The following is a 14,968-nucleotide window of genomic DNA, read 5'->3' as shown; positions in this document are numbered from 1 at the left end:
GTACACGACAGCGCAATAATCCAGTTCTGCTAATCCAGGACCAGGGTGTGCAATATGGTTATGGGTAGTTGAATGTGAGTCTGCACAGAAGGTCACCACCCACCTCTTTATATTATATTAGTTTATAGTGATCTCTCTTCTCCACTCGGCCGTCCCCTCCCCCAAGAGAAATGCTGTCATAAGACTTGCCCCGAGGCCTTGAGCATTATCCACAGTCCCTCAAGTTCCCTCTGAAGCCCATTTAATCTGAGGGCTGTAATCCGCCTATTAAACCTGCAACAGTCTGCTAGCTACATCTGCTGACCTGCCTGAGACCGCCCTGCTGGCCCGTCCAACCCCCATCCCCACCTTCCCAGGCTCCTGCCACCCCCCAGGATCCTATTAGCTAAGTCCTGGCTATACAGCACTTTAAAGGGATGTGTTGGAGGTAATCCGCACGTTTAGAGTTTTACCCTCTGCAAACCTTGCCTGTAAGCATCCCGGACAATACACCCTAAGTGCTAAGCCTATTAGCCTCCATTAGCTCCCAGGATGTCCTAAAAACACCTTGGGGATAAATCTGGGGATGCAATCGGTTTATGTGAAGCTATGTGGCGCAAACACACGCACGCTGCCTTCACCTACTTCTCTGCCAATATCATAACACCTAGCATCAGCAAATGAGAAGAAATGTATTTCAACATTTATGCCTCTATAATTCCCAAGTGGGCACTAAGCTCTGAGCCTCAGGGCGTTGTGTAATGTATTATCGCCTTCGCATTCTCTCCACTGGGAAATTAATGATTTACACTTTTTACATGTGATATTGTAAACAGCTGTACATTTTTCAAGCTGATTAGACTTTTTTTGAACAGTTTACATACTTAACAATTAAATATAGAAAGGAAAATAGACAAAATGGAAACCAAGAAATAAAAGTTTGATCCTTGAGTTTCTACAGAAACAGAAAATAAGTAACACAAACCGTGAACTGCTGTTGCTATACAGGCCGGTGTTAGCACCAGATTGTGCCTCCCTGTGTGTCCCAGAGATAAGCCGCCAGTTTTCCAAGAAATGCATATGAAGGGATATTTGAAAAACTATTTCTGAATATTTCCAGGATCCCAAAAGAATCTTCTGACCATCTGGATAAAAAAAAAAATTGAATTTGCTGCACGATAACAAAATATTTTTTCTCAAGCTGTGGCTGTTTTCTTCAGGTAGAAATTACATAATGTGCTTGCTCTTTTTTTTTTAAACAAGCAAAAATAATGTTATTTTGCATGAAAATGTAAATTATTGAAAAGAAACATTGACGTATTGTAATGCCTCTAGCTTTATTACCAATACAGAAGAACATTAGGAACCTGCCTTTTGTAAGCTCACAGTTCAACAGGACAGACATTCAAAACAACACACGAATAATAAAACCATCTTATACATAAAAAATATTAAAATAAACAAAGTACCATGAAGATAAAATATAAGCTAAAGACAAAATAGCTTAAAATGTAAGCTAATAATGCCACTGATAATATTATTTTTATTGTGTTTTACTTTGTGCAAATTGAGTGAAGAGATCTTCTTTTGGATCAGGAAACCGAGTCAGAATTTGGGTTATAGGTTAAAATTATTTTTTATAGTGCAGCAATTCATGCAGATGTTTAAGAGAATCTTCATAATTCTATGAATATAGAACAGTGGTAAGTGTTGTTAAACCACATGTTATTTCCAGATTAAAGGCCCGGGTATTTTGTTTTTTGCAAATTGCACGTTTAGCTCTGTAAATATAATTTGGAGATAAAACATGAGAAACACAAAGTGTGGCTTGTGAAGAATCCTTTGTTAAAGCCTGTTCGGTCACCGCTAACACATTAATTAGGTTTTGTTTTACGTCTTTTAACTGAAGTTTTAGACTCAACATATAGCGCCGTAACACATCTTCAAACCTGTCCGTGCTCAAACTTTTTACTGGATCATACATGGAAGTTTCAAGCAGTGTTTTGTGAGTGAAAGTGTCATTACAGGTGAGCTCTAAAAACTCTTATGCCTTATTTCCTCAACAAACAGAGGCAACACCGCAGCTGCCAAATCCGGGGATTGGACTCCTTGGATTTGCTGTTGCCTGGTTAATCTCATTACAAGAATGAATTAAAGGGAAAAATTGCTGACGACGTAAATGGAGCCCTGAGGAGGTCATATCAGACAAGACAGAAGAATTGTCTGGTCCTTCTTAATCCCCCTTAACACAACATGATAAAGCAATGTTGTATTCTGTCAGTTACAAGAAGCAGTTTAGATTTTATGAGAATTTGAAGCGGCGAGCTGCCGGTAGTATTGATTTAAGAATTAGTTGTGGTGTGATAACCTCACATGAAAAAGTGTTGAGAAAGCTGATTGAAAGGATCAAATTAAATAATATCAATAGGCCTGTATAGAAATATATGGTTTAATGTAGACCTAAATCATCAGTTGATAAGAACCTCAAGCTAATTCATCATGTATTTTAGCATCATTTTCATTTCCTTAAGCGCTATTTACTGAATCTGGGCTAATATTTAGATTAATTATCTAGATTTCAAGGCTGTTCCTCTAATCACATTGGCTTTTAGAGTAATAATTTACTGAGGGATCGGTAGCCTTTCATACAGTTTACAGCTCACATTATGTATAACAACATTTACCATTTGAAAGTTTTGCATTTTTTTAGCATTGCGATGAAAATATTCATCTAAGTGCACGGATTCTAAGGTTGTTACTGTTATTTTTGATATACATACATATACATACTGAGGCATTAGACTTATATTACATACTCTGGAATAAGCTAAGTCGATTTTGTGCTTTTACAAGAACAACGGCAGATTAAATGTGACGTACAACAACTAAAACACAATTTAAACAAATCAATCACAAGGACAGAAAAGGGGAAATGGACGGAGAAATATTGAAAGAGGAAGTTTTGATGGACTTACCTTCAAGTTCACACCAGTGAGCAGAGCTTGGAACTGGTTTTTGTCCCAATTCAGGCAAAAAGCCAAGTGGAAAAGGTAAAGGAAAAACCCTTTGGTCAGCTCACAGACTGTCTCTCACTTCTGTCCCTCTTTCACTTCCAATGACTGTAAATGGCCTCCCACTAACCAGCCAACGGGTCTGAGCTCAGTCTGCTGCCAGCTAACTGCCTTAACTAAAAAAGAACTTTTAAATACCGATTCATTTCATCTCCATTAGATGGCCTTATCTCCTGCGGTAAGCCCTCCCTGTCCTGACATCACTATGATCTCCCGTCCAACTGCTTGCAGCACTTTGCAACTGATGTGTAATTACTGAAGAAGCACCATGGTCGTAAGCATGGAGTGCTAAACCTCTTTCAACGTTTACCTCACTAATCCCTTGTTAGCACTTTAGACCATAGTTAAGACACCTAAATGCTTAGCTTCCTTTTCCAGTGGTAAAATGTCCAACCCCTTCTTAACTGCTCTAAGGCCACATGCAGAGCAGTTACATGATGCTGGTTGTAGACTTTAAAAATCCAACTGATGAGCCTTGTTTTTGTTTTTCCCTCACATGTCTAGCCTGGGTGTCAGAAATATTGCGCTCCCCAGGGTGCCAAGGGGTCGACCCAAACATGCTTGGTGGTAATTTGCTGGAAATCCGACTAAATCTTGGCCGGATGATCCTCTCAGACCCCTTAATCTGACAGTTTGTGCTCACCAACCGCTTACAGCAAGGCCCTGAATGATGTTTTCTTTAATACCGGGTGGGCAGAAAGGTGTGCACAGTTGGTTGGCTGAGAGGTAATTTTGCTTAACAGCAGACATGATATGAAGGAGGGGCCAGTGTGGTGTTTCTATCGGCTTCTACAGTCTGCAAGACAGCAAAGAGGTCCTGGAGAGTTGAGTGATCCTGGAGGTCAGTGATCCCCTGTGTTGTTAAACATTTACACACATTTCCAGTTTATTAGGTACATCAAGCTGTATGGTTATTTCGGAGGTATTGTATTAAACTGACAGGTGTTTCTATTATTTTCTGCACCACAAACTACGTCCTCCAAAATGTCAGTTGAATCAAAACCTTCATGAAGGTAGGATTTATTGCAGGACTCGATAACAGCCAGCACATTACAAAAAAGGCCAAAACCAGAATAAAAAAACCCTATTTATTTATCTTTTTATGGCGGAGAAAATCATTTCAATCTTTTCTGTTTTTATTCATGAGAAGAATGTAAACCCCCCAACAGGGGGTATATATATACACAGTATATGCATGTATATACATTTTTATTTACTTATTGTATTTTCTTATTTTTGGTAGAGCATTATTCAGTATTAGTTATTTTCATCAACCGCCTCTGTCAGCTCCAAATCTACTCTACCAAATACTTCGGTTTATGACCAAAAACCTGCAAAACATTCCCATCAGCCTCAGCTGTACTTTGAGTTTAATGCTAATCTAGCTTACTGTGCCTAAATACAGACTGACAGAGCTGCTACCTGCTGATTAGTGTGCTAAAGTGTGTTCTTTTTTCAGCTGGGTAAAAATTAAAAAAATCGGATAATATAATGCATTTACTAGATTTAAAAGAAAATCGATGCAATCATTCTTTGAACTGCTTATTTGGGGTGGCAGTAGCTCAGTCTGCTTGGCTTGGGTACCGGAGGGTGGCTGGTCCCCGTACAGAGTGTAGACTGGTAACTGGAGAGATGCCCTGAGCAATCATCAAACCCCTAACTGCTCGGGCATGTCCATGGGCAGCCCAATAGCTTTGACATATCTCCATTAATGCATAGGTCCTGTTTGTGTGTGTATGTAGGAAATCACTCATCACACCATTACAGTACATTACATTTCATCAAATTCAGACTTCTACCCTCAGCATGCTGCAGCACAGATACACAGACACATTAATGAGTTGCTGTGGGAAGGTTTCCTCTCTGTTCAGTGATCCAGGTGTGTTGATCAGGTGCCTCATCCTCTTGTTCTTCGCAGGCAGGAGTGGGACCGGGTGTGGCCTCGTGGTCCTGTAGCATAATTGTGGAGGGATGTTGCACAGAGCTGGTACCAGTGACCCGACCATTCGTTTTAATAAGCTGGGTCAATCACCTGTGACCTTTCACTGAGATCTGCCGCTGCTGGATGTGTGAGTTTCGTTAGTTGGAGGGAAGCGGTTACAATCATAACATACAGGAACTCTTAAAACTGTGTAATTTCTGTTTAATTAATCGACAGGAGTTGTTAACAAGCCCTTTAACTTTACAACTTTAACGTTTTAAGTTTTGTTACAATCACTATACATAAACATATCTGAGGAACACGTGTGTGTTTGTGCAGTAAAAACAAGTAGGTTGATCATTTTTACTGAAAAGAGACTAATAAAGGGCTTAGGAATTAAGAGAGCAGAGCATTAGGACATCTAAACCGCTAATTAAAGAATCTCCTCGTTGTAAGCTTTTTATGAGGGATTTCTGTCCGTCTTGTTTGCAGCCAGCATTATAGAGTCACAGTGAGGCGAAGGGATCAGAGCAGGTTTAAGGTCCAGAAACACGCCTGGCTATAAATTCACTAAGTTAGCGCACACACACCCGTCCATCTTCTAATTACAGAAACAATATATTGTCTACATCGCCTTCATTTCCGGTATTCTTCCCCATTGAATGAAAACTGTACCAAAGCTGTAATCCCTCAAATGTAGAAGCATTATGTCGTTTACACTCTGTGGAAATCTTGTTTAGGTCTTGATTACCTTGAGATCCTGGGTAGGATTCTTTAGGATAAAGAGTCCCTGAAATAACTGACAAAGCCTTTAGATCCTGGTTGTATTACACTCAGGAAATAATCACTGACACAGAACGACTTTTAAGCAGTGGTCTTTTAAAAATACCGCTCTGTAAAAATATTCCTACATTGAAGATTTCAGTTAAGTATACAAAAGTTTTAGGCCTGGGTGATTATTCAATATGATAATTTATTGCCTTTCAGATGAATCATATCGTGATAAAATCAACATATCATAGTGATGTGCAGCATATTTATGTTGTAGCTAGTGGAGGTGGGACTCATTCTAATTGCTTCATATACTGCTGTGTAGTTTAACCTATACATGATATTTGTTTCATATATTTATTTGTTGAATATATTTTGTATCAATAATTATCTATAAAGTAACTAATAACTAAAGCTTTAAAATGAGTGTTGTGGAATATAAAGTAAAATATTTCATATATAAAGTAGGGGAGAATGGTAAAAATACCTCAAAATTGAACTTAAGTACAGTACTTGAGCAAAGGTTACTTTCCACTACTGTTCAAATGTGCTGCTTTTATACATTATTTATCACAAATACTGAATGCAAAAAAAATACATCATTCTTCGTCTGATTATAGACTTGGAGTCATAAAAACAATTAAGATCATCATCAAGGGAATAAATATAATAATAATAATTAGTGAGAAAGTATTTTAGGCAGGTAACTTGCCATCTCCATCAATAAAAGAAGAATAAATACCATAGCCCTGTGACAGTTAGTCTCAAGTGGGCTGATCTGAGGCAAAGGGAAGTCATGCTAAGGCATGCAAAATGTTGCTTTACAATGTAAACAATGCTTTTTCACTAACATTGAATCATGGTTGAGTGTCGTCTTTAAAGATGGATACAAAAATATAGCAATTTAAAACACTTGCAATAAGACTTTTGAGCTAACTGCTAATATTAGCAATTTAACACGCTCACAGTAACGCTCAAATCCTCTGAATGTTAAATACAGTTCCTAACAATCTACTGTACTTATCCACAGCAGCACTTCAGTAATCTAACTTTTACACTAACTTGTTAGTCATTTATTTTTCTGTCAGAGGCTTTTATGGGAACAGGTGCCACTTCTCACACAACTTTCTCAAAAAGAACCTCGCTAGTATAGTATGAAGGAGGAGCTGCTGAAAAACTGATCTATAAAAACACCGGCAAAAACTCAGAACTTAACTGCTCCCCAGTAATACAGGTACGCTAGCAGCAGGTGTGATTCTCCCCTTTTTCTCCACCGCTGTCTCTTTTTCTGAATATCTAAATTAATTCACTATCTTTAATTCTTAAATCTGAATAGCCAAACAGTATTTTTCGTTCTCTACAGGTTGTGGAGAAAAGATGAATGTCATCCAGGTGATTTCCCTCACTCTGCTGTCCGTTTTGGCGGCCAACGCTCAGGTCATCATGCCAGGAAGATGCCCCAAGCCTGCCGTGCAGGAGAACTTTGATACTGCCAGGGTGAATACCTAACCTTTGTTTTTACTTCAATATATTCTGTATGGAGACAAACAAATCCAGAAGTTAACAAATTAGGCCTTCCAGGGTGACAACTTGTAACACTAAACAAAAATTGCCACTTAAATCCTCAAGATTCTGCAGCTCTTCATCAACAACATCTTAATTTCATGCTCTTGCTCTGCAGTATCTTGGTAAGTGGTATGATGTCCAGAGACTGCCAAATACCTTCCAGAAGGGCGAGTGCTGCACTGCCACCTACAGCCTGAAGAGCCCCGGAGTCGTTGGTGTCTTCAACAGCGAGCTGCTGCATCAAAATGTGTTTTTTTATGAAGAGTTGGACCACAAAAGTCCCACTAAAATTCCCTTTCTGAAGCAACACATGAGATATACAGGAGGTCTATTTTACTGACCAAGCTAAAAAGAAGTTAATCAATAAATATGTTGTGAGACCTGTAACAGTTGAATTGGTTAAATTGTCTAATTCTGTTAGTTAAACTATTAGCTCAAACTATATTTTGCAAATATATTCCTTCCAGGATATGATTGTAACTTACATTTACTCAATGACTGTAATACAATATTGAGAACATTTTACTTCACTTGAGTATACATTTTTTTTATGCTATTCTATACTTTTGACTCCAATACATTGAAACATTGACTTTACAGATTAGGACCATGCAAACAAAACATATGATCAATATGATGATACTGTGTAGATTGAACTATATACAACAGTATATAAAGTACTTGTGCTCCACATCCAACATCTCTCACAATTAAAATGTTGCTTATGTGTTTCAGCATCAGTAATAATATTCCAATAATATGACCTCTATTATAATATAATTCACTGAAAAGGGATCATTCTGCCCAAAATTACTTTGACTTAATACTTTAAGTATTCTTTTTTGTTTCTTTTAGCGCTGATGGGACCGTTAGCTCCATCAGTGGCTCTGCCACAGCAAAGAACCCCTCTGAGCCTGCCAAGCTGCAGGTTTCCTTCTTTGAGAGTAAGAACATCTAATTTATTACAAACCTGCAAAGATTGCTATTCAGATGTAGATTTATACCAATTCAGAAAATGTCATCATTTGACTCTCCTGTCCCTTTACACCTCCAGACGCTCCCCATGCTCCTTACTGGGTGCTGTCCACCGACTACGACAACTACACTCTGGTCTACAGCTGCACCGACCTCGGCGTGCTGCATGTGGATTTCGTCTGGATCATGAGCAGACATCCCACCCTGCCCGAGGAGACCCTCGAGGAGCTGCACAGCAAGCTGTCCTCTTTCGGAGTCAGAGTGGACAAGCTGCTCACCACCAACCAGGATGCAGCTTACTGCAGCGCCATGAACCAGTAAACAGACTGAGATGGACCGGATGAAGCCTGAAGGCCTACAGACTCATGCGTGATTCTTGTGATTGTACTTCTAACTGTGTCTCATGCAAAGTCAATGCAATAAACTTTTTTAAACAGCAGTGCAGGTTTTGGTTTTCTGTCTTTTCTGTGGGCGTCTGGTGGTCTGGTGTTTACAGTATTGATAATTGATTAACTCTCTGTTTGATATCTTTGCTGTTTTGTTTTCACACTCCTACAATGTCTCTTTGGTTAATGGGTTTATTTCTAATAGCCAGAATGCTTTTTGTCAGTAATCTGCACATTAATATTATTATTTTGTCCAAAGTGCATGTTTAACTATTTTCACTAGCTAATTAAGCTAAGTTGAGACGCTGATAAATGTACAGCAATAGTAGCTGCTCTCATTTGTAAATTATTAGTCCTTACTTGATTTTTTAATGTCTATTTACAATTGTAAAGCAATTGTAAGAAAGTTGTTTTAAAGAAGCAAGTTCTTGCGGATAAATAGTATTAATTATTTTTTTCTGGATTACGCTCAGAGCTTTCCATTTAACATGTATGCTGTATACAAACATTTAATAATTGGTTTATAACACATAATGTTGTAGTGAGCAGGTATTTGTGTTTATTCATGTATTTATCAAAAACACCAATAAATGGAGGCCACTGTATGAAGAGAGATAATAAATGACAATCTTTTTTACAATCCTCTACGATCTTCACCCTGAACAAATTAAAATAGGCTCCGTGCCCTCACTGCTAACACTATTCTAGTCAACTGTAACTTTTCCTTTTTTATGTATGTGTTTCAGTGTGTTTTAAATGTGCATTGTTTGCTTGTTAGACGTTGATCCCAAAGGAGTATTTCTGTTGCTTGGTGACAGACTATAAGCTTTATGTTGTCTTATTGTCACCATCTAGTCCATCTAGTCTTGTAAAGAAGATGTGCGTGTTTCACACCGATTATTAAAATTTTATGAAACGTGAGTTGTATTCATTTGCCTTTGTAGTTCAGAATAAGCCCTGTAGGTCTAAAGACAAAAACACACCACAACATGCATTTCTTTCTACAGGTTTATTGCAATGACATAAGGTATCTACAGGGCGAGGAGGCGCAGCACACACTGCATACAGCTGTTTTTTATCTCGTCATGGATCCAAGTCGCCCTGTCTCAGTCCTGTAGAGGCTGAAACAGAGTATCTCTGTTTACTGGTTCATGGCGCTGCAGTAAGTCTCATCCTGGTTGGTGGGGACCATCTTGTTCACGTTGATTCCGACGGAGGTCAGGATGCCGTGCAGCTCCTCGAGGGTCTCCTCGGGCAGGGTGGGCTCTCTGCTCAGGATCCAGGAGAGCTCCGCGCGGAACAGGCCGTAGTCGACGCAGCCGTAGACCAGAGCGTGACCCTCGTAGTCGCTGGACAGCACCCAGTAGGGACCAGGAGGAGTTCCTGCAGGAGAGACAAGTACGAGAGTCAAAGCCGCTGGAATATTATATACAAAAGATACTACTCAGATTCACTGACCGAACTTGAATATATTTGTAATGAAACTTCTTTACCTTCAAAGAAGGAGACCTCCAGCTTGGCAGGCTCAGAGGGGTTCTTGACCTCGGCAGAGCCGACGATAGAATTAATGGTTCCATCGTCACTAAAAAAGGAGGTAAAACAAACAGAAGTTCATTTAGTCACGCATTTTCTTTCACGTCTAAGTCTTCATCTAATTTCACCAAATTATTTTCCTTTACTAACTTGAAACAGTGTCAAAGATCAGTTAGTGATCCTGTGTGTTCATGGTGCAGGGCCGAGGATTCAATACACCCGAGTTAAAAATAAAAGCACAATGTTGCAATAGAAATACACTGCCTTGTGTGGAAAAAATTACATCAAAAGGGATGTTTATTGTGGAATTACACACTAACTTAGAGGATAGAAATACTCTGAATACTCATTTGCTCTGATAATTATTATTTCAATGACAACGACTGATTACTTGTAGTTCCAACATTATAGAGTTTAAGCAGCACCTTTTTTTTTTTTTAACAATAGGAGTATATTCAAACCCTGAAATCAGAAAATGTGGGCATTTAGGCAGCATGTACTCACAGCAGCTCACTGTTGAGGACCCCGATGACTCCAGCACTCTTCAGGCTGTAGGTGGCAGTGCCGCACTCGCCTTTTTGGAAGAATGTTGGCAGCTTCTTGATCTCATACCACTTACCAATGTACTGCAGAAGAAACACAGGATTTCACACATAGAAAAAATGTAATTGTTGCAAAACAGGCAACGTTCTCATGCTTTACATAATGTTAATTGGTAGCAAAGGAAAGGCAACTTTAGTATTCACCTGGGAAGCATCAAAGTTGGCCTGAACAGCTGGTTTGGGACATTTGCCGAACTTAAACACCTGAGCGCTGGCTGCCAGAACAGACAGCAGAGTCAAGAAAATCACCTGCATGGCCTTCATCTTATCAACACGACCTGCAGAGAACAAAACAGCAAGATTATTGAGACAATCAGCTTTACATCAGGCAGGTTGCTCCTGCAAGCTCATCTTTGAGGGTTAACTTGAGGGAAAGAGCAGGAGTGGTGAGGAGGAAGAGTCGTGGCTGCAGTGTGTTCACCTGTATGTAAATCAGCGTTACTACCTGTGTGCAGCTCATTCAGTTTCAAGGATATTTTATAGATGTAAGGACCCCATTGATCACATTCTTTAGCACCTCCTCTTGTGTTACGTGTAAATGTGTTGGAGGGGGAGTGAGCGTGAGAGTTGGCACCTGTTCAAATGAAGACACTGTTCAAACAGGCCTCACACCTCCTGATCTTTGTAGAAGTAAAGATGCATCTCCTCCATTCATCTCAGTGAAACCAACCTTCTTTTTTAGTATCCATTCCCCCCCCCAAAAGGAAACTTGGCTAAAAACCAACAAGATAAATGTGAAAATTACACACAAGATGAATAATAAGCACAAACAAGATGCAAAATATATAAATATCTCAGCGCTCCAGTCCAGAGGAAACCAGTATCAAAGGCACCAAACTAATATTCTGTGAACTAAAGAAATGCATTTTTCATGTTGTGGACTTTCCCCTAATTAGATTTGTTTGAGTTTAAATTTATCGTCTGCTCATTTGCATGGCTTAAATATTTTACATGTTCTTCCCAAAATCGTGATCCCCAAGATAGTTTGTATGCTATTCATGTTAGTGAGAGATGGTTGCATGAATCACCCGGAACTCTTAGTGTCCATTTAATTATTAAGAAATAGTTATAAACAGTGTAGACATTTTGAGAAATGTGTGTATTCGCTTGATTAGAAGATATTGGTCTCATGTTTGTCTGGTAAATATTAAGCTACAGCTAGCTTGGTTAGCTTAGCATTAGCTCAGCATAAAGACTGGAAACAGGGGGAAACAGCTACCCTGGATCTGTATTCACCTCTGAAGCTCACTTAGCATGCTCTTTAATCCAAGCAAAAACCAAGGGGAGACTTAAAGTAAATTATATCACCTAAATTAAAACCAGAAATTGTTTCACATTTAATTTGTTTGTACATATTAAACAAACCCAATAAAGTGTTAATTAGTGAGCTTTAGAGTTGCTGGAAAGACAGATTTTTGTTACAGAGCCATGCTAGCAGTTTCCTCCTTTTCCAGTCTTTCTGCTAAGCTAAGCTAAGCTAACTACCCACTAGCATCATGTTTACTGGACAAAGATGAAAGTGGTATTGATTTTCTCATAAGCAAGACAGTGAATAAAGGTATTTCCCACCTGCCTTTACATTTACCTAAACAAAGTAAATGTATTTTAGCAGCAGCGCTTTCCTTTTACCAGGACGGACATTAAAAGTAGGCATTCTGGTTTTTATCACCACCAACAACAACAACATCGCTCCAATGTTGCCAGCATCAGTCTTCCAATCTCCAAACATAAGTGCTGTCTCAGATGAACACTTACTGCATCTTCCCGCTTTTATTGACTTCAAGCCATCTGAGTGTTTACTAAAGCCCACACATGTGTGAGGAAAGATTAATTGGGCACAGGTGCACCTGGTTTTCTTGATGCTCCCACAGCAGCTCTCTGTATCCACTTTTAATCCCTGCCCTGCTCTTACAAGGTGCTGCAAGGGCCTTGGAAACCACTTTGCACGGGAAATGGGTTGTGACTGAAGCAGTCCGTAGTGGTTTATCAACAGCAGATATGTAGAAAACAGAATCAGACAAAGAGCTGAGAATCAGAACTGCAGTGTATCGTGATAAACAACTGCTTTGAGTTTAATTTTAATTGGTTTATCATCACTTTCAATGCATTATCTACATCCTGAGTTTTCTAATGTGTGGTCTGGCAATGTATTAGAGAATAAACTATTGTCTCAACTATTAATAATAATTTACATATGTTGTCATACAGTGGTCTCCCAGCAGAAATGATGTAACCTCTTTTTAAGAAAAGGTTTTTTTTGCAGCTTTGTCAAAAACATTCAGAGGCAGATATGCCCTTTGGTTCGAGGCCAGTTTGAGTTTTAGTTTGTCAGGGATGAAAAGATCAACCAACATTTTTTTATTTTTATAATTCAAACATCAGGTTTCTTGCATTTAACATAAAAAGACAATATTGAATACCAAACACATACCATATTAAAATTCTATACATACTAAATCTCAAATTATACTGTTTAAGCAGTTATAGCATAACAAAATCCACATTAACTGCTTACTTTAATATGGAACCAATTTATTTGGCTAAAAATATATAAAAAGCATATTTTTTATCCTCCAGTTCACCTGCATTCCTCTGATACTAAACAAAAGATATATACTCCAGATACATTGATCTCGGTTGCAACACAATCTGCAATTGAACTGTTTTGTTTCGGATGAATGGAAAGTCAGCGGCTCTATCGATCGCCGGTGTTTTCTTTTACACTCGTACGGTCAAAACAATGTGGATGGTCACCTGAGACATGACCTCTGACCCTCCAGTGTGACACATTCTTAGGCATGTTTGACCAAAACCATGAAAATATAAGCAATGGGTTTCTTATCTTTGTTAAAGGATAACCACCAACTGTATCAGCTTAACCAAACAGTCAGCTCAGTCACTGTGGTGATACAACTAACTTATTATTTGTTTCATGAAGCAAATGTTAAATAGATGAAGTGTACTAAATGCAATGTAATACATATCTAGCTAAATGTTTAATCAAGTGTAATGATAAAATATAGATGCTTCTTATCTTCCTTTAAAATATGTGTTCTATGGAGCATGACATGCTTAAATTGGCACTCTAAGCCTTTACAAAGAAACAAGCTTGTTTAACATGCGGAACAGGGCGAGTTAGAGAGTCGTTGTGCATGTGTTCAGTATTTAAATGTAATTATGAGCAGGTGTGTAGGTTGTAATTACTTTTAGCTGATTCTTACAGTTGTTTCTATGGATCTTGTTTTATAATAGCAAAATGTCTGTAATGTACATCCATTCAATTTCAATTCAATTCAATTCACTTCATTTGCATAGCCCAAAATCCCTCAGCAGCAGAAGGAAACATTCCCAAGGTTTATGTCATGTGTGTATTTGTGTGTTACGGCATACGTTACCGCATTTTCACTTCCACATGCTTAACTTTCAGTTTTTGTGTGTGCGTGTGATTGTGTGTGTGTATGTGTGTGTGTACACAGGTGCCAGGAGCCCCAACATGACCCATGTCACCCTGTCAGTCATGTCTGTTCATGTTCCTCTGTAGCATGTTTATCCCACAAACACACATTTAATAATTCTACTGTGCGTTTTGGATCTGACATTAGTTTGAGAAACACTGATTGACTAATTGATTGATTGATTGATTGATTGTAAGTGAGTTGAATACACTTATTGTAAGTCGCTTTGGATAAAAGCGTCTGCTAAATAACTGTAATGTAATGTAATGTAATGTAATGTAATGTGATGTGATGTAAGTTAAATACTTCCTATTCCACTTCCAATTATTGCAAACACTTGTGTCAAAGCAGGAAAAACGCTGAGGTAACTGACAACATTAACAGGTGCTCAGTTTCATTTATGTTTGCCAATAAGCCCGCATGAACAACAGATCACAATGGTGATATAATTAATTACACCTGTTTGAAAAATCTGAATGTGGGCCAGGTGGTGGAAGGTTCAGTGGAATGCCATTAAGTACATTTACTCAAGTACTGTGCATGTTTCAAGCACTTGTACTTTACTTGAGTCTTTTCATATCAAAGCAATTTATTGTTCTTCACTACATTTCAGAAGGAAATATTACACTTTTTACTCCTCTACATTTATTTGATATATGAATCAAAGAAAGTTTAATATACTAACAGTTAATTTAACATGTTAATGCTA

General features: G+C 38.5%; 2 protein-coding genes across 3 annotated transcripts; one reads left to right on the top strand and one right to left on the bottom strand.

Moving 5' to 3' along the window:
• The first annotated feature begins 7,116 nt into the window (after positions 1-7,116).
• LOC116393094 (apolipoprotein D-like) lies at positions 7,117-8,604 on the top strand. Its single transcript, XM_031865056.1, has 4 exons — positions 7,117-7,239; positions 7,424-7,545; positions 8,164-8,252; positions 8,363-8,604. Exons 1-4 carry the CDS (start codon positions 7,120-7,122, stop codon positions 8,602-8,604), a joined length of 573 nt encoding a protein of 190 aa, XP_031720916.1. The 5' UTR covers positions 7,117-7,119.
• A 1,078-nt stretch (positions 8,605-9,682) lies between these two features.
• Positions 9,683-12,623, bottom strand: LOC116393090 (apolipoprotein D-like). 2 transcript variants are annotated; one of them, XM_031865050.1, is made up of 5 exons: positions 12,560-12,623; positions 10,949-11,082; positions 10,707-10,828; positions 10,163-10,251; positions 9,683-10,052 (listed from the first exon to the last, which is right to left on the bottom strand). In XM_031865050.1, the coding sequence occupies exons 2-5, from the start codon at positions 11,066-11,068 to the stop codon at positions 9,811-9,813; spliced, it is 573 nt and encodes a 190-aa protein (XP_031720910.1). In that variant the 5' UTR covers positions 11,069-11,082; positions 12,560-12,623; the 3' UTR covers positions 9,683-9,810. The 2 variants fall into 2 exon arrangements, with proteins under 2 accessions (XP_031720910.1, XP_031720911.1); XM_031865051.1 differs by lacking the exon at positions 12,560-12,623 and adding an exon at positions 11,226-11,279.
• Positions 12,624-14,968: the final 2,345 nt, after the last annotated feature.

Source organism: Anarrhichthys ocellatus, unplaced genomic scaffold (assembly GCF_004355925.1).
Source record: "Anarrhichthys ocellatus isolate YVR2014 unplaced genomic scaffold, GSC_Weel_1.0 scaffold32, whole genome shotgun sequence".
Classification (NCBI taxonomy): domain Eukaryota; kingdom Metazoa; phylum Chordata; class Actinopteri; order Perciformes; family Anarhichadidae; genus Anarrhichthys; species Anarrhichthys ocellatus.
The sequence above is the reverse complement of the archived record's forward strand: the minus strand, read 5'-3'. Positions and strand labels throughout refer to the sequence as shown.

Excerpts from the sequence above, each read along its gene's own strand:
- LOC116393094 (XM_031865056.1), top strand. The coding sequence starts at position 7,120 with ATGAATGTCATCCAGGTGATTTCCCTCACTCTGCTGTCCGTTTTGGCG. Across the intron at positions 7,546-8,163 it reads GTCTTCAACAGCGAGCTGCT|CGCTGATGGGACCGTTAGCT; the intron begins GCATCAAAATGT and ends TGTTTCTTTTAG. Across the intron at positions 8,253-8,362 it reads GCAGGTTTCCTTCTTTGAGA|ACGCTCCCCATGCTCCTTAC; the intron begins GTAAGAACATCT and ends TTACACCTCCAG.
- LOC116393090 (XM_031865050.1), bottom strand. The coding sequence starts at position 11,068 with ATGAAGGCCATGCAGGTGATTTTCTTGACTCTGCTGTCTGTTCTGGCA. Across the intron at positions 10,829-10,948 it reads CCAACTTTGATGCTTCCCAG|TACATTGGTAAGTGGTATGA; the intron begins GTGAATACTAAA and ends TTTCTTCTGCAG. Across the intron at positions 10,053-10,162 it reads GGAGGTCTCCTTCTTTGAAG|GAACTCCTCCTGGTCCCTAC; the intron begins GTAAAGAAGTTT and ends TCTCTCCTGCAG.